Raw genomic sequence first — 19,807 nt, forward strand, 5'->3', positions numbered from 1 at the left:
AAAAAGGCAAAATGTTATATGACTCCATTTATATGAAGTTGTGGAATAGTCAGAATTATGGAGACAGAAATTCGATCAGGAGCTGCCAAGGACCGGGTGTGGCGGAAGGAGACTGACTACATGAAGGCACCAGAGGGAACTCTGAGGGGTGATGGAAACAGTCTGCATCTTGACTGTGATGATGGTTGCATGACTATATGTACTTATCAAAACTCATAACTGTACCTAAAAAGGGTGAATTTCTTATTGTATATGTTATATATCTCAATAACCCTACTTAAAAAAAAAAAGAAAACTCAGTCCAATACATTTGAATGTTTCCTCTCCTTTCCTTCCCTCCCTCGCTTAGGACCTATAGTGAAAAAGGGCAGGCCCTCTCTTCTGCTACTAGTTCCGTTCCTCCCTTGTTAGGGGCGAGGTGGGGGGAGAGCCAGACCACACGCTGAGCACGTCACTGCAGGCCTCTGCTGGGTGTCTCCTCACTGCTCCTCTGGCTTCCCCTGGCAGGCATCACGTGTGGGTGTTATCAAATATTGGCTTTCTTAATGGCTGTGCGAGGGAGTTCTTCAGAAGACCCCTCAGGGGCCAACCCCAATGCACAAGTCACTATTGTGGAAGAACTGCTGTGTCTTGACTTCACACCCTCCCACCCTCCCTAGCACCGCTCTGCTCTTCTGATTCTGGGGTCACCTCAACCACTGGCCTGGCCTGGGTCTCAGCACAATAGCTCAAGCCTGGGTCTCTCTGAAAGTATCTACCTGAGCGCAGGAAAGATCCACATGTCTCCAGGTGAGAACATGGGCTTCTCTGCCACGATGCTCACGCTCGACCCTGCCGTTTCTCTTCCTGATCCTCTTCACAAAGGTTCAGGAGGCACCTAAGCAGACACCCCACCTAGAATAAGACGCCAGTCTCCTTTTCTTAGAAGCACCCTCCATCTCCAGGAGCCGTTCTTGTTGTTGTAGAATCCCTTACAGATGAAGGAAAAAGCCACTCTATTCCCACTAGACTAAAGACTCCAATTATTTTTCCTTCTCTTTTTACTGACCCATTAACAGGGAAAAGCTCCCAAGTCTATAGCCTAAGCAGATAATCAATGGGGAATGATATGCCAGTTTCCCTTCTTGTAAAGTGTTACATATGAAGTAAAAATAAAAGTTTACAGGTCCACTTACCCTACTTCATAAGATGCTAGGCCCTCTTTAACTAGCTGGTCATTAATACTGGTAGGAGTCATTCCAGGAGCACCATGAAAATCGAAAAGCTCAACTAAGAGCACATTGTCTTCCAGAATTTCTGTAAAACCATTAAGACTAGTTTGGGGAAAGAAACAAATATGTCCCAAAATATACTAAAGAGCAATTTTTAAAAACCTGAGAACTTAATTTCCTTCATTTTGCATAATGTCAGTCTCTCCCTAGGGGTAAAAGTAGCATTTTTCACACATAAAAGAACTGCCAATGTTAATAAAATTTTCATTTTAGGTTATTGTGTACTGTTCCATAATGAACTGAAAGCAGCTTAAAGCTTTTAGATCCAGAAAAAACATAGTGACATATACTTATTGAAGCAGCATTCTGTTGTGTTTTTAAACTGTTTTATTGGATTCTGCCAAATTCCAGAGGACAAAAGAAATGAATGAAAGTTAATTCAGGCCAGTGCTTATTTGCAAAGTTTTACAGCTTTTATATGAATGGCACCAAACAACAACAACAAAAAAAAGCAGCACAAAGTTTAAAACAACAAAAACTCAACCCAGAGCATTAAGTGGAATTTTTCCCCGTCCTTCTGTTTTTAGGACAAACCATTAGGTCTATTTCTTAATCTAAACTGGGAGTTAGCTTGAGGGTAAAGTTACACCTCGTGTGCCTATTTACTTATTTATAGTACATAGCATAGAGAACCTGCTCAATATGCATTTGAATAAACGACAGAGGAATTTCTTTAGGAAACACACAGTTCTATGCACTGAGATCGGTTTATGCCTATACTTCTATACAATAGTAGCTGGCAGGTGCTAAGAGAATGATGATTCCAAATAAAAAGATAACTCATTACCAGCAGCAACATCCTATATTACCTAGTTGTAAGAATACATGTTAGAAAGCTATTTTTCAAGAGCTTAAAAATCATTCTTCACTACTTTTTTAACAGACCAGATAAATTTTCTAGAAACAAAAAGCTAAGCAACTCTGAGCCTCAGTAAACTCTAATCTCCTCACTTTCCATCTTTTGTGTTCCCTTTAGTGCTTTGATTTCATACTGCCCATGCACAAGTTCTTTATTCCACAGGGCCAGCTTCCCATGGTGCTGTACCTTCACCATCTTCCCTGCTCTGCTCCTAATTAAAATTTAAATGTCTCTTGCTTTGTAAGGTAACAATGTATACTAATCTCATCACTGTGCAGGTTAATGGGGAAAGATGTTTTAGGTCTGGTGGGGCCTTCTGGCATTCCTTAAATCAAATTATCTAGGTTAAGATACACTACAACTTGTGTTTAGATATTATTGGTATAACAAGTAATTGAGAATGAAAAAGGGGGAGTCAAGAGAGAAACCCAGGAGGTCTTGTCTTCATGGGTTAACCTCGGGAGGAGACGTTAAAGGGAGAGCTAAAAACCAACAGAATAAAATACCAAAAGGAAAGCTGAGAAGCAGAATTAAAGCACATTAAAGTCAGCTCAAAATCAGTGGAGATTACTCAAGACTAAGAGGCCCTTAACTTACTGTTTATATCAGAGAATCCAGATATAAAAATTCTATAGACTAAGGGTACAATTTCTACCATCATATTCCTCTTCAACAGAGCTACTACGTCAGAACAATGTCTTATGTTAAAGTGAATAAATTAACACAAATATGCAATCATTTCTAGGTTATGTGGCCTTGAGCAATTGATCTTTAAGCTTCAATTCCCTTGTAAAACAGGCTAATAATCTCATGGTATTTGGGGTTTACTAGATGGGAGTATGATGAAAATGAAAAAAATGGATACAGTAAAAAGTACCTTTTGAAGTCCCTTAAGTCAACCCTAAGTAAACATGCTCATGTGTATCCTGCACTAGTACTTGTTAAGACCAACACAGCCACGTTGGTCACAGCTTTGGAAAAGATCAAAATCCCAGATAGTAACAGCTTTCAAATCCCCCATCCAAATCCCTTGGGGCCAGACATGTTTCAGAAGTCTTCAAATTGAGAAAAGCTATATAGAACATATATTGCTTATTTTGTAATACCCACAGCAATTCTGAGGCAGCAGCTCAGAAGTGAACATGACTATCCTGAAGTGGAATATATCTCACTGTAAAGAAGATCAATACAACATATAGCATTGTATCTTCATGTAAATTCAGATCAGATTTTGCCATTAAACTTGCTGGGTTACCAAACTGTGGGCTAGCGCTCAGCCTGTGTATCTCAGACCCAAACTGTTCCAAAAAAGAAGCAACTTTTTTTCAAAATATGCCGAGCGCTTATACTTAAACTTCCTCAAGTAGAATGAAACAAAAACAAAAAAACCTATTTACCAGTTATGTCCCATCTCCCCTCACTTTCTTGCAAATTATACCTTAGCATCCATCACTCCAAGATGAGGGACAGAGACCCAGGACAAAAGCAAAGAGAAACAAGAGAAGCTAACTCCTTGCTTTACGGCTTTCAAAGGGCCATGCTGAGGGTGACTTGATCTTTAATGGAAATTTTTGCCTCATGTACTGATTTTAGGCTCTAGAGCCTGCAGAAGATATTATTCCATTGTCCCCAGTTCTCAATAAATGTTCTCTCTCACTACTCATACTGATGACACATTGAATTTATTATATGATCTGACAAATGTTATATCATAATGTTAGTCTTATTTAAAATTATGATCATACAGCAACAAATAAAAATGGAAATAGCTTACTAATGACTGAACATGTCATAAACTTATCTTGAGTCTTTTCTTGAAATTTTTCTGTAGCTTTTTTTGACCACTGCAGTGTCCCTTTACATGGTTCAATATAGGCCAGCTTACATTTAATTGCCTGTGTCAAACAAAATTGCACCATTAAGAAAGTAAACTTAACTTACAGTTATTTTAGAATTAAAATAAAGTGTTAAATGTGTACAAAACTAAACTTTGCATTTGAATTTAATACATATTTAGAAAACAAATAAATGTCCAAAGATGTCTCTAACAGTACTTTTATAAATGCAAACAGTTAATCAACAGAGTATGGGATTAAGAGGTACAAACTATTATGTATAAAATAAGCTACAAGGATATATTATACAGCACAGGGAATATAGTCAATATTTTACAATAACTATAAATGGAGTATAACTTTAAAAAATCATGAATCACTATATTGTACACTTGCAACATACATAATGTACATCAATTAAAAAATAAAATCAGTAATAACCTATTAAAAAAAATCCAAACCAAAAATGAAACAAACAAAAAAACAGTATTTTGTTGAATGAATTATTGTATACTCAGACAGTGGAAAAATAAGCATCCACTGAAAGAATTATGATACACTGTTAAATGAAAAATCAAGTTATAGGACTATATATAGTCTAATCCCATAATTTTTTTTTTTTTTTTTTTTGCCATACGCGGGCCTCTCACTGCTGTGGCCTCTCCCGTTGCAGAGCACAGGCTCTGGACGCGCAGGCTCAGCGGCCATGGCTCATGGGCCCAGCCGCTCCGCGGCATGTGGGATCTTCCCGGACCAGGGCACGAACCTGTGTCCCCTGCATCGGCAGGCGGACTCTCAACCACTGCGCCACTAGGGAAGCCCTAATCCCATAATTCTTAAAAACACAGAAGATGTATCTTACAAGTATATATATCAAAAATATTGAATAATTCTGAGTGATTCCCCCCTCATTTTACTCATCCGTATTTTCAAATTTTTCCTGTATCATTTTACCCATTTTTAAATGAAAAATACTGCTTAATAACAATTCAAATACTAGGAGTATATGAATTAGGAAATAAACCTCCTTAAACTTATCTCTGGGGACTAGGATTCCAAGATAAGGATAAGTTTTTTATTGATACTTATTCTTCCAGACTCCTCTCTTTCTCTGGCACACATTATATATACTTAAACATAAATGGGATCACAGTAAAATCATTTCTGTAATCAGTTTTTTTCACATATCATATTCTTACTACCTTATACAGATATTTCAAAATAACACTAAAAGCTGCACACCAGTAAGTACTTATAAAGACACAAATATATACACATTTAGAATTAATGTTGATTTGTTAAGATACATATTATTTTTTAAACAGTAACTATAGAGACTCTTTTCTATAGCCCATGAATCAGAAATTATTTACAGAAAAAGTGAAGTTAAAAGAACATTTCTACAGTGAAAATAACTTCTAAAAATACTTGCATATTTGTGCTAATATTCTAACCCTATGATTTATAATGAGTAGATTACCTTCTCTGCAGGATTCAGAAACTCATCCTTTATTTTACGCATTTCTTTAAGTGTTATTTTTGCTGTATTGCCAAAATCCACATATTTAACTTCAACTTCACGATGTCCAGGCAATCCTTCAAAAATTATGAAATTGGAAATCACAAACTTGGGAAAAAAAAGAATTATCTAGCAAGATTAAGACTGATCTACAATCAACTAGATTCGAACACTTTTATGTTCAACATACAAACTTAATATTATTTTAATGTAGAAAACATTTCTAATACGTGAACTTCACAAAATCAACCATAATGCACAGCTGTTCAGACTCGGTGAATGAGAAACTAACAATTTAAAGATATCTAGGGCTACCCTGGTGGCGTAGTAGTTGAGAGTCCCCCTGCCAATGCAGGGGACACGGGTTCGTGCTCCGGTCCGGGAAGATCCCACATGCAGCGGAGCGGCTGGGCCCGTGAGCCATGGCCGCTGAGCCTGCGCGTCCGGAGCCTGTGCTCCGCAATGGGAGAGGACACAACAGTGAGAGGCCCGCGTACCGCAAAAATAAAAAAAATAAAAAAGATAGCTAAAGGACAAACAAAATCAGGATAACAAAACAGCCATCAAATGCTAGGTGTTATGTCCTAAAAGTTAAGAATTAGGTTTGGAGTTAGACACTTAAATGACATGTGACTCTGAGAACGCTAATTAATATCTCTAAGATACTACCCTGAGCAAGTTACTTTTTCTCTGTAGGCCTCATTATTTCACCTGTAAAGTGGGTGTACCAATAGAATCAAATCTCATTAAGACTCTTTTTGAGGACTCACCTATTTAAAATACTCTGCAAAGAACCAAGCATAAAAGAAGCACTTAATGTTTGTTAGTCAACATAGGTAATCAAACAAGGCAAAACACGTAATGATCAAGACACAGGTTCATTTGTATAATATCTAATTGTGAAATTTAAAAAAATTATCTAGGGATATTGTGAAAAATGAGCAGAAACAGACCTCTATGTGAAACTAGTTTTCATATTTTAAAGGATACCAAAGAAACCTCTGGAAGGTTTGAACACATCAAAGTTTGAATAAAGATCTATCATAAACTGACCTTTTTGTAAATACTCAGAATATGAAATATGACTGACTTTAGTTCCCTAAGCACACGTTTGTACAATGCTACAAAACTTGTTGCCATTACTTTCAAATTTAAAAACTAATACAGTACATGTAATTTCAAAATGGAAAAAGTTTGGGCATTCTCTGCCCCTTGGTAGAAGTGAAAGCAGATGTAACAATACTGGCACTGCTCGAGATGGCACTCAAGCAGCTCAGGTACCTGAGAAGTCGTGTGTACCCTAAGAGTAAGGTAAAGAGGTGAGGGGACCTTGCCCTGTTTCCACTGGAATCCTCATGCAAGAAAGATAATCTCAAGTGTAACGACACCATTAGATTCTTACCATTCCTCAAGTCCCTGAATGCAGATGCGGTTTTAAACAAAAACAAACAAATGGATATGGGATGGGACTTAAAAGAACAGTTTTCCCCAAATTATCAATCGTGTGAGTAGAATCGGGAGACATGGAAGGTCTCAAAATTTCCCTTCCATTTATTCTCTCTGAGGAAAATGCTCCACCAAAATATGGGAGTAAACCGAAAAGGTAAATGAGATCCAGAAAACAAGCAATCCAATTTAGGAAAACAAGTGAAATAAATTCCCAAAATAACAAGCCTAGGGGACAAGCAGTCTAATTGGAGCAAATAATAGGATGTTTTCACTGTTATGGAAAAAAAAAAAAAATCAAACCAGCATTATCTGAAAAGTCTAATCATGTGGAAAATTGTTTTAAACTACTAGGAAAATGTAGCCATAGGTTACTGGCCAAAAAGTTCTTTCGGTTTTTAAAGTAAAAATAAAAGACACATTTTTCATTTTCACCAAGCACTTCATTGAACAACATATTCACCCTTTTTGTTCCACTACCTTCTGCCATTTTTCAGGCAACTTCATAATTTGATCTTCCCAAAACTTATCTTTTTGAACAAAGAACTGTTCCAGGTGCCTTTTACAGTCTTCCAGGAGATGGAAATTTTTTCCATTAAGAGAATTTTGTGAAGACCGAAATAAATGGAAATCTCAAGGTGTAATGTCTGGCGAATACAGCGGATGAATCAGAACTTCCCAGCTAAGCTGTAACAGTTTTTGCCTGGTCATCAAAGAAACATGCAGTTTTGTGTTACCCTGATGGAAGAGTATGTGTTTTCTTTCTTTCTTTCTTTTATTTTTTTTTCTTGGCAGTACGCGGGGCTCTCACTGTTGTGGCCTCTCCTGTTGCGGAGCACAGGCTCCGGACACGCAGGCTCAGCGGCCATGGCTCACGGGCCCAGCCGCTCCGTGGCATGTGGGATCTTCCCGGACCGGAGCACGAACCCGTGTCCCCTGCATTGGCAGGCGGACTCTCAACCACTGCGCCACCAGGGAAGCCCAGAGCATGTGTTTTCCGTTGACTAATTCTGGACGCTTTTCGTCGAGTGCTGCTTTCAGTTGGTCTAATTGGGAGCAGTACTTGTTGGAATTAATCGTTTGGTTTTCCGGAAGGAGCTCATGATAAGAGGATTCCCTTCCAATCCCACTATATACGCGACATCACCTTCTTTGGATGAAGACTGGCCTTTGGTGTGGTTGGTGGTGGTTCATTTTGCTTGCCCCACGATCTCTTCCGTTCCACATTATTGTACAGTATCCACTTTTCATCCTCCGTCACAATTTGTTTTAAAAATGGAATGTTTTTGTTACGTTTCAGTGGAGAATCGCATGAGGAAATACAGTCAAGAAGGTTTTCTTCGCTTAACTAACGTGGAACCCAAACATCAAAGCGATGAACGTAACCAAGCTGGTGCAAATGATTTTCAACCCTTGATTTGGATGTTTTGAGTATGTCAGCTACTCAAAAGCATCTCCAGCATGGTATGACGTTGACTGTTCTCAATTAATGTCTCTATTTGATCGATATCAACTTCAACTGGTCTACCTGACAGTGGAGCATCGTCCAGCAAGAAATCTCCAGCATGAAACTTTGCAAACCACTTTTGACACGTTCTATCAGTCACTGCACCTTCTCCATACACTGCACAAATCTTTTTTTGCGTTTCAGTCGCGTTTTTACCTTTCTTGAAATAATAAAGCATAATATGCCAAAAATGTTGCTTTCTCTTCCATCTTCAAAATTAAAATGGCTACACAAATTTCACCAATTTTGATGTTTCTTTTTAAATGCACGCTGATACGACAGCTGTCACAATACAACAAACAATACAATTGTTTCGAATGAAGTTAAAGACAACTAAGTGCTATGAGAGCCATCTTACGGGAGAAACAAACCTTTTGGCCAACCCAATGAAAGAAAATGGAGTGAAAAACTGATGCAATTATTAACTCAGAATTAAACTATACTTTATGGAGTAGCACTGAAAATACCTGCATAGAATAAGAATATAACTAAAAATTTTGATATATCAATAACTATGTGGGGGGAGAGAGGGGACAGAAGAGCTACAAGAGATCTAAATTTCATATAACATAATTAATACCTAAGACTGAAGTACCTACAAAGTATTATATTATTTAGAAGAAACAACACAGATAAATAACAAAAAGTATTTGTCTTTTTGGAGAAGAGTGAAGTATGTGTCATTTACCACTATTTAACTTTCTCAATAAGGCAATGTTAGAAAACAAAAAAAAAATTGGTGAAGTCCTAGTCAAATCGAATGAAATCTAAGGAGCCAGAGGTTCATCTATCAACACTATTGCTAGCTTTCTAAAGAGCAAAACTGTAAGATCAAATAATATCACTTCCATGATTTAATTTGTACTGACTCAAAATGGTATCAATTTTTAAGCATAACACTTCCCTGAGGAAATAGTGTGCAATTTCCTACCAATAACTTTTGCTCGGTACCAAACTCCATCTTCAAATTTAGCTACACAGGCTTGATCTTGAACTGGACAGAGGATTTCAAGATTTTCTGCATCTTCATTTTTATAGAATTCCTCAATTGCCTTTAATACAAATAAAAAATCCAGGCTCTTTATCTAAGAAACAGAGTTAAAGCAGGGATTAAAGCACTGTAGTTTCATAGAAACTTAAAATTTAAGTGTTGCATGTTTATAGGCACTGCTCATAAAATTATGAAATATTAGAACTGAATTAGATATAAGCTGTCATGTAATTTATATCTGAAATATTTTGTTACAGAAGTAGTATATAAAATTAGCATATATAAACATAACAAAATTTTTAAAAATCACATTTTTCCAGATATCTAAAACGTATATGCTTCTAGGTATTTTTCTTTTTTTTTGGCTGCGCTGTGCAGCTTGCAGGATCTTAGTTCCCTGATCAGGGACTGAACCCAGGCCCAGAGCAGTGAAAGTGCTGAGTCCTAATCACTGGACCACCAGGGAACTCCCGCTCCTAGATCTTTTTCTAAGCACACTTTCCATACTTTTGTATGTACCAAAAATGAGACCATACCATACGTATAATTCGATAATCTGCATTTTTCTATCAATTCTCACTTTTTCTGCTTCAGTAAGTGTTCCTACTAGTACTTCTAGACCATATTAGATTTCCCTAACTGACCAAACCCAGTATCCAATCTAAGACTACATGTTATATTTGGTTACCTCAATAAGTCTTATAATTTAGTGTAGTGTTCTTTTTAAAATGACCCTGTCTTATTAAAGACAGTGTGCTATTTTTCTGCAGAATGCCCCATCTTCTGGATTTATGTGGTTATGTTTTCATCCTGTTATTTATCTTGTTCCTCCACCGAGCAGGGCCTATCCCTGGAATTTCTCCCAAACTGAGAGTTGTATCTACAAGTTTGATGGATTCAAGCCAAATCTTTTGGCTAGAATACGTCAAGTTGCAACAAATCAAGACACAATATTACTGACTCACTAAGGATATGCTAAGATTCACCTACAGAAAGGGCTTGTGATTCTCATCCCTTCATTATACAGTTACGTTTTTCCCTTGTGGTCACCAAGTAATTCATGTAGTACTACTCTGGCATTGTATGAACGTCCAATTTCCCATCAGCCATCCATCTAATGGTTTTAATGTGAATTGATAAATCTTCTTTAATACATCAATCATTTCAGTAGAGTTTGTGAAATGACTGCATAATTGAATAGAGCTTTATCTTATTAAATGGGACTATTTGGTTACTTTAAAACCTGATGTTCTTATACTACTTAAAACACAGCTCCTAAAACAAAACCAAGGATGAATGTTTATTTTTCCAAATACCAATTCTTGAGATGAAAAATATTTTAAAATCCATCTCAAATGGTCAAAAAATGAAGTTTTTCTCTTTTGTGGGTATAATAATGCAAGTGGAAATTTTCTGAATCTTTTGTTATTTCCTATAAATTATTTTCACAACACTTTAAACCTTTCTCTTTTTTTTTCCACAGTACATTGTTGTAATTGTTCTATTTTATTGTTGGTTATTGTTGTTAATCTCTTGCTGTGCCTAATTTATAATTAAACTGTATCTTAGGTATACATGTATAGGAAAAAACATCATATATACAGGGTTCAGTACTGTCCACAGTTTCAGGCGTCCACTGGGAGTCTTGTATCCCCTGCAGACAAGGGGGGACCACTATATGTGATGGAGGAAATGGACGGAGGTCTGGATGCACAGACTGTAAACCTTTATTTCTAAGTAGGTATTATTCATATTCTTCCATTAACAGATTACCCAAATGGAACACTGGAAAATTCAACAGAGAAATGACATCAGCAAAACAGCAGACTCTGAAGCTCCAAGCTCTTGTGTCCCCACAGAAACACTGAAAAAATGAGAAACCATCTGAACCAACTTTGTTAGAGCTCTGGGAGACAAAGGCTTACAGCACCCAAGCAAACACCCAATCAAGCTTTCAACATTCAAGGAAATCAACATAAACATTTGCTGAACACGAGCTAAAAGAACAGAGAGACTTCAGTGATCACATACTAGGAATAGTATTTGTAAGAATAGTTTGAAAAAGTCTCAAAATAAACCAACTACTAGTCTTCAACAATTTTAAGAAATCCAGGATGTGTGTGGCGGGTGATCTTTCAGAGTTCTGTAATAGTCAATGCCCAATTTTCAACAAGAAATCAGAAGGCATACAAAGAAACAGGAAAACATGGCTCATTCCAAGGAACAAAATAAACAGACAGAAATCAGCCCTTAGGAAGCCCAGATAATGGATTTACTAGACAAAGACTTTAGAACAACTGTCTTAAATATGCTCAAAGAGCTAAAGGAAAACATGGACAAAGAACTAGAGAAAATCAGGAAAACAATAAAGGATTAAAATGAAAGTATCAACAAAGAGACAGTAATTATAAAAAGGAATCAAATTCTGGAGCTGAAAAGTACAATAACTGAAACAAAAAATATTCTGGAGGGGTTCAATAGCAGATTTGATCAGGCAGAAGAGTCAGTGAACTTGAATATAGGACAACTGAAATAGCGAGGAACAGAAAGAAGAAAGAATTAAGTGAACAGAGCCCAAAGTATTTGTCAGATATTAATCACACCAATATATGCATTATGGGAGTCCCAGAAAGAGAAGAGAGAAAGAAAGGAGCAGAAAGAGTATCTGAAGAAATAATGACCAAAAACTTCCCAAATTTGATGAAATACACAAATCTACAAATCCAAGCAATATTATGGGTTGATTTGTGTCTCCTCCAAAAAGATATGTTGGAGTTGTAATCCCCAGAACCTCAAAACATGACCTTATTTGGAGATACGGTATTTATCAAGTTAAAATGAGGTCGTTAAAGTAGGCCTTAATCCAATGTGATTGGTGTCCTTATTAAAAGGGGTAAATTTGGGCACAAAGACACATACACAGGAGAATGCATGTAAAGATGAAGGCAGAAACTGGAGTGAGGCAGAAGCCACTGAACACCAAATTTTCCAGCTAACCACCAGAAGCTAGGGAAAAAGGCATGGAATAGATTCTCACTCACAACCTTCAGAAGGAACCAACACTACTAACAACTTGATCTCACACTTCTAGATTCCAGAATTGTGAGACAATAAATTTACGCTGTTTAAGCCACTTAACTTGTGGAACTTTCTTATGGCACCCTTAAGAAATGAATACAGATTTTGGAATAGGAAAGTAGTGTGCTGTTGTAATAAATACCTAACATATGAGAGAAGCTTTGAAATTGGATAATGAATAGAAAGAAAAGGAAGAATTATGCGGTACTTGAATGAAAATAACCAGATTGCTTTGGAAAGATTACTGGCAGAAATATGGATGTTAAAGGTGCTTCTGGTGAGATTTCAGACAGAAATGAGGAATACGATACTGAAAACTGGAGGAAAGGCAATCCTTGTTACACAGTGGTAGAGAACTTGGTTGAATTATGTTCTACTGGGTGAAAAGTTGAACTTGGATATTTAGCTGAGGACACTGCTAAGCAAAGTGTCAAAGTGCCAGCCAGGTTTCTCCTTGCTGCTTATAATAAAATGTGAGAGGACAGACATAAATTGAAGAATAAATTGTTAAACATAAAGGAAGCAGAATCTGAAGATTTAGAAAATTCTCAGCCTATATGTATTTCAAAAAATGAGAAAGCAAGCTCTGGAGTGAACACCAAGGGCATGGCTGGACAGTGTCTGCTCAAGAGATTATGGGTAGGGCTTCCCTGGTGGCACAGTGGTTGGGAGTCCGCCTGCCGATGCGGGGGATGCGGGTTCACGCCCCAGTCTGGGAGGATCCCACATGCCGCTGGGCGGCTGGGCCCGTGGGCCATGGCCGCTGAGCCTGCGCGTCCGGAGCCTGTGCTACACAATGGGAGAGGCCGCAGTGGTGGGAGGCCCGCGTACAGCAAAAAAAAAAAAAAAAAAAAAAGAGATTATGGGTATACGACTTGTGGATCTAATCATTCATCTCAGCAGAAACAATGCCAGCGTGAACTGAAGGGGACAGAGGTGAGAGGAAATGAAGGGGGGCCGGTGGGCTTGTGGGATTCTATAGGCAGGAAGTGAGCTGACAGAGCTATTCAGTTATGAACTTATGTTTCAAGAAAAGGGAAGACTGATCCTGAAGGAGATTCAGAGGCTAGTGTGTCTGCAACTGCTACTCAGGCCCAGAGGGCACAGACCTGAGAGGCAGGGCTGGTTCCTCCTCTGTTCCAGGGATGGGGCCTCCTCCTGGGTTCCAGAGGGTTAGGATAAATCCTCAATTCCAATGGGTGAGGTTGCTGCCATGACTGAAGGGGTAGGGCCACCACCCTAGTGGGACTGGAGGACAGAGCATCCAGCCAATGAGGATTATTCTCAAGCCATAAGAATCTAATGGAATTTTCCCTGCTAGGTTTTAGACTTACTGTCTAGTCTCACAGATTCAGAGACAGAGAGGAGTTCTGCCTCAGCTTGAGTTAAACAATTCTTACCTATACCTGATTCAGATAATCAGGGATTTAGTGATTTTATATGAGATTCTGGATTTAGATTTGATGCTAGAATGATTAAGATTTTTTGGAATGTTGGGATGGGGTTATTGCATGTGGGGAGGAAATTTTTGATACAGCAGAAAGTGGACTGCTTATGGGTTGAATTGTGTCCTCCCCCCCAAATATGTTGAAGTTCTAACCCCCCCAGTACCTCAGCATGTGTCCTTATTTGGAGATAGGGTTTTACCTTGATAGGTATTATCAAGTTAAAGTCTTAGGCGGGACCTAATTCAACATGACTGTTGTCTGTATTAAAAAACTGAGACAGACAAGTACACAGAGAGAGTGCCATGTGAAGGAAGCAGAGACTGGGATGATGCAGCAGAAGCCAATGAGTGCTAAAGACTGCCGGCAAACCACCAAATCTAGGGGAGAGACATGGAACAGATCACAGACCTCACCCTCCCAGACCACAGAAGGAACCAACTCTGCCAACACCTTGACCTTAAACTTGCAGACTCCAGAACTGTGAGAAAATAAATTTCTGCTTTTTTAAACTACCTACTATATGGCACTTTTTGCACGAGGGGGGTGGGAGTGGGCATGCCACACAGCTTGTGGGATCTCAGTTCCCTGACCACAGATTGAACCTGGCTCCTGGCAGTGAAAGCGCAGAGTTCTAACCACTGTACTGCCAGGCAATTCCCTGTGGCACTTCGTTATAGCTGCCCTAGAAAGTTACTATACTCAAAAAACGCAAAGTAGGATAAATTCAAAGAGAGACACACTAGATGCATGATAAACAAACTGTCAACAGCCAAAGACAAAGTGAGAGTTGTGAAAGCAGCAAGAGAGAAGTGACTTGTCATATATAAGGGATCATCAATAAGATTATCATCTGACTTCTCATCAGAAATCCTGGAGGTCAGAAGATAATATTAAACTGTTGAAAGAAAAAAAGCATCAACTGAGAATTACAGATCCAGCAAAACTATCCTTCAAAAGACAGGAAGAAATAAGCTATTCACAGATAAACAAGAGGTGAGGAAGTTCACTAACACCAGACCTGTCTTATAAACAATGCTAAAGGGAGTCATTCAGGAGGAAATGAAAGGTGCTAGAGTGTAACTCAGAGCCACATTAAAATGTAAAGATCTGTGGTTAACATAAATACGTGGACAAATATGAAAGCCAATATTATTAACTTTAGTTTGTAATTCCACTTTTATTTTCTACAGGATTTAAAAGATAAATGCATAAAAATAATTATAAATCTACATTATTGAGCACACAATGTACAAAGATTCATTTCTGAGATCAATAATATAAAAGGAGAATGGAGTTATACACGAGTAGGGTTTTGTTCAATTAAAGTTGGTAACAATTTGTATTAACTTCTGTCACTTTAGGATGTTATATGTAATCCCCATGGTAACAATAGATAAATATATAGATACACAAAACGAAATAAGAAGGGAACCAAAACATGACGCTACAGTATTTCCACACCCATGTTCATTGCAGCATCATTCACAATAGTCAAGAGGTAGAAGCAAACCAAATGTCCATCAATGGATGAATGAATTAATAAAATGTGATATATACATACAATGGAATATTAGTCAGCCTTAAAGAAGTTAAGTTCTGTCACATGCTACAACATAGGGCATTATGCTAAGTGAAAAAAGCCAGTGCCAAAAGGACAAATACAGGTATCCCTGCTATCTGAAAGTGGAGTGTTCCTATGAAATCTTTTGTAAGCCAAAATGCAGTAGGGCTTCCCTGGTGGCGCAGTGGTTGAGAGTCCGCCTGCCGATGCAGGGCACACGGGTTCGTGCCCTGGTCCGGGAAGATCCCACATGCCGCGGAGCGGCTGGGCCTGTGAGCCATGGCCGCTGAGCCTGCGCGTCCAGAGACTGTGCTCCGCAATGGGAGAGGCCACAACAGTGAGAGGCCTGCGTACCGCCAAAAAAAAAAAAAAAAAAAAAAAAAAAAAAAAAAAAAGTAGTAACCAAGAATTCTCTTCAGATTTCTTTCAGTTAGTAAAAACAGATACTAACACAGGTCTCTCAGAAAAGCGAAGCTGGTGTAAAGCGCACTTTCGAAAAGCAGGGTAAAGCTGTACTGTATGATTCCACTTACATAAAGTATCTAAATAGCCAAATTCATAGAAAAAGAAAGTAGAATTGTAGTTGTCAGTGGTTGAGGGTAGAATGAAATACGGAGTTACTGTTCAAGGGGCACTGAGTTTCAGTTTTGCAAGATGAACAGATTCTAGAGGTCTGTTGTACAACAACATGAATATAGTGAACACTACTGAATGTACATCTTAAAGTGGTTAAGAGGGCAAATTTTGTATGTGAAGGACTGACAGATTTTCTTCTAAGAACAGTAACAGGACAGGATGCATGCTTTTGCCACTGCTATTTAATATATTATTTTAAGTTCTAGCCAGAGTAATTAGGCAAAAAAAGATAGAAAAGCCAAGCAAATTGACAAAGAGTAGGAAAATGATCTCTTTTTGCAGATGACATGACCTTACAGGTAGAAAACCCTAAGATGCCACAAAAATACTAGTAGGTCTAATAAATGAATTCGGCAAAGATGTAGGATACAAAATGAACCCACAAAAAAATCAGATGCATTTCTACAAAATAACAATGAACAGTCTGAAAAGGAAATCAAGAAAACAATTCATTTTACAATAGAATAAAAAGAATATACTCAGGAATAAACATAATCGAGGATGCTACAGACGTGTACACTTTTTGTACACTACACAACACTGCTGAAATGAATGAAGACAAAATAAAGATGCAAAGATCTCCCATGTTCATGAACTGAAAGATTTAATATTGTTAAGATGTCAGCACCCAAAGCAATCTACAATTCAAAGCCATCCCTATCAAAATCCCAACGATGTTTCATGTAGAATAGAAAAACGCATCTGAAAAGTCACATGGAATCTCAAGGGACCCCAAACTTCCAAAACAAACTTGAAAAGGAACAAAGTTGGAGAGCTCACACATCCTGATTTCAAAACTTGCTACAAAGCCACAGTAATTAAAACAGTGTGCCACTCAGCATTCAGACAAGGAATAAAAGGTATCCAAATTGGAAGGGAAGAGGTAAAATTGTCACTATATGCAGATGACATGATACTATACATAGAAAACCCTAAGGATGCCACACAAAAACTACAAGATCTGGGACTTCCCTGATGGTCCAGTGGGTAAGACTCCACACTCCCAATGCAGGGGGCCTGGGTTCAATCCCTGGTCGGGAAACTAGATCCCACATGCGTGCTGCAACTAAGAGTCTGCATGCCACAACTAAGAATCTGCATGCTGCAACTGAGACCTGGTACAGCCTAAATAACTAAATATTAAAAAAAAAAAAAAAGCTCTACTAGATCTAATAAAGGAATTCAGCAAAGTAGCAGGATACAAGATTAACATTCAGAAATCAGTTGCATTTCTTTACACTAACAATAAAATAATATCAGAAAGGGAATGTAAAAAAAAAAAACCTTTTAAAATTGCACCCAAAAAAACCCACCTTGGAATAAACCTGACCAAGGAGCTGAAAGACTTATATGCTGAGAACTATAAAACATTAATAAAGGAAATTACAGAGGAATCAAAGGAATGGAAAGGTATCCCACGCTCTCAGATTGGAAGAATTAATACTGTTAAAATGGCAATACTACCCAAAGCAATCTACAGATTTAATGAGATCCCTATCAAATTACCCATGACAGTTTTCAGAGAACTAGAACAATAATCCAATAACTTACATGGAAACATAAAATACCCAGAACTGCCAAAGCAATCCTGAGGAAAATAACAAAGCAGGAGGCATAATTCTCCCAGATTTCAGACAATACTACAAAGCTACAGGAATCAAAGCAGTGTGGTATTGGTACAAAAACAGACATATGGATCAATGGAACAGAACAGAGAGCCCAGAAATAAACCCACACATCTACGATCAATTAATCTTCAAAAAGGAGGCAAGAGGGCTTCCCTGGTGGTGCAGTGGTTGAGAGTCCGCCTGCCGATGCAGGGAACACGGGTTCGTGCCCCGGTCTGGGAGGGTCCCACATGCTGCGGAATGGCTGGGCCCGTGAGCCATGGCCGCTGAGCCTGTGCGTCCGGAGCCTGTGCTCCACAACGGGAGAGGCCACAACAGTGAGAGGCCCGCGTACCGCAAAAAAAAAAAAAAAAAAAGGAGGCAAGAATATAAAATGGGAAAAAGTCTCTTTAGCAGTGGTGCTGGGAAAGTCGGACAGCTGAATGTAAATCAGTGAAGTTAGAACACATCCTCACGCCATGCACAAAAAATAAACTCAAATGAGATGGCTTGAAGACTTTTATAAGACATAAAACCATAAAACTCCTAGAAGAGAGCATAGGCAAAACATTCTCTGACATAAACTGTACCAATGTTTTCTTAGGTCAGTCTCCCAAGGCAATAGAAATTAAAACAAAAACAAACAAACAGGACCTGATGAAACTCACAAGCTTTTGCACAGCAAAGAAAACCATAAACAAAACGAAAAGACAACCTACAGTATGGGAGAAAATATTTGCAAATGATACAACCGACAAGGGCTTAATCTCCAAAATATATAAACAGCTCATACAACTCAACAACAACAACAACAAAAAACCCAACTGAAAAATGAGCAGGAGACCTTAATAGACATTTCTCCAAAGAAGACATACAGATGGTCAGTAGGCACGTGAAAAGATGCTCCACATGACTGACTATTAGAGAAATGCATATCAAAACTACAATGAGGTACCACCTCACACTGGTCAGAATGGCCACCATTAAAAAAGTCTATAGGGGGATTTCCCTGGTGGTGCAGTGGTTAAGAATCCACCTGTCAATGCAGGGGTCACGGGTTCGAGCCCTGGTCCAGGAAGATCCCACATGCCACGGAGCAACTAAGCCCACACGCCACAACTACTGAGCCCGTGTGCCACAACTACTGAAGCTCGCGTGCCTAGAGCTCATGCTCTGAAACAAGAGAAGCCACTGCAATGAGAAGGCTGCACACCACAACGAAGAGTAGCCCCCACTCGACACAACTAGAGAATGCCTGCGTGCAGCAACTAAGACCCAACACAGCCATTAAAAAAAAAAAAAGAAAAAGTCTATAGGGACTTCCCTGATGGTCCAGTGATTAAGACTCCGTGCTTCCACTGCAGGGGGCACAGGTTCGATCCCTGGCTGGGGAACTAAGATCCTGCATGCCATGTGGCATGACCAAAAAAGTAAATAAAAGCAAAAAAATTAAAAATATTAAAAGTCTACAAATAACAAACGCTGGAGAGGCTGTGGAGAAAAGGGAACCCTCCTACACTGTTAGTGGGAATGTAAATTGGTGCAGCCACTATGGAGAACAGTATGGAGGTTTTAGAAAACTAAAAATAGAGATATACCATATGATCCAGCAATTCCACTCCTGGGCATATATCCAGAGAAAACTATAATTCAAAAAGATACATGCACCCCTATGTTCACAGCAACACCATTCACAATAGCCATGACATGGAAGCAACCTAAATGTCCATCGAAAGATGAAAGGATAAAGAAGATGTGGTATATATATACAATGGAATACTATTCAGCCATAGAAAAGAACAAAATAATGCCACTTGCAGCAACATGGATGCAACAAGAGATTATCATACTAAGTGAAGTAATTCAGAAAGAGAAAGACAAATACCATATGATATCACTTACATGTAGAATCTAAAATATGGCAAAAATGAACCTATCTATAAAACAGAAATAGACTCACAGACATAGAAAACACTTGTGGTTGCCAAGGGGGAGGGTGAGAGGCAGAGGGATGGACTGTGAGTCTGGGGTTGGTAGATGCAAACTATT

General features: G+C 38.5%; 1 protein-coding gene across 1 annotated transcript in view; it reads right to left on the bottom strand.

Moving 5' to 3' along the window:
* Positions 1 to 19,807, bottom strand: part of RNF17 (ring finger protein 17) — a gene marked incomplete at its 5' end in the record, with an annotated part of 117,189 nt that overhangs the window by 48,571 nt on the left and 48,811 nt on the right. Inside the window, 4 exons of the mRNA XM_082675646.1 lie at positions 1,176 to 1,296; positions 3,905 to 4,025; positions 5,446 to 5,561; positions 9,369 to 9,522. Coding sequence (XP_082531772.1) covers positions 1,176 to 1,296; positions 3,905 to 4,025; positions 5,446 to 5,561; positions 9,369 to 9,522 — 512 coding nt within the window. The remainder of the gene's footprint in view (positions 1 to 1,175; positions 1,297 to 3,904; positions 4,026 to 5,445; positions 5,562 to 9,368; positions 9,523 to 19,807) is intronic.

Source organism: Grampus griseus (assembly GCF_964374135.1).
Source record: "Grampus griseus genome assembly, chromosome: 18".
Lineage (NCBI taxonomy): Eukaryota > Metazoa > Chordata > Mammalia > Artiodactyla > Delphinidae > Grampus > Grampus griseus.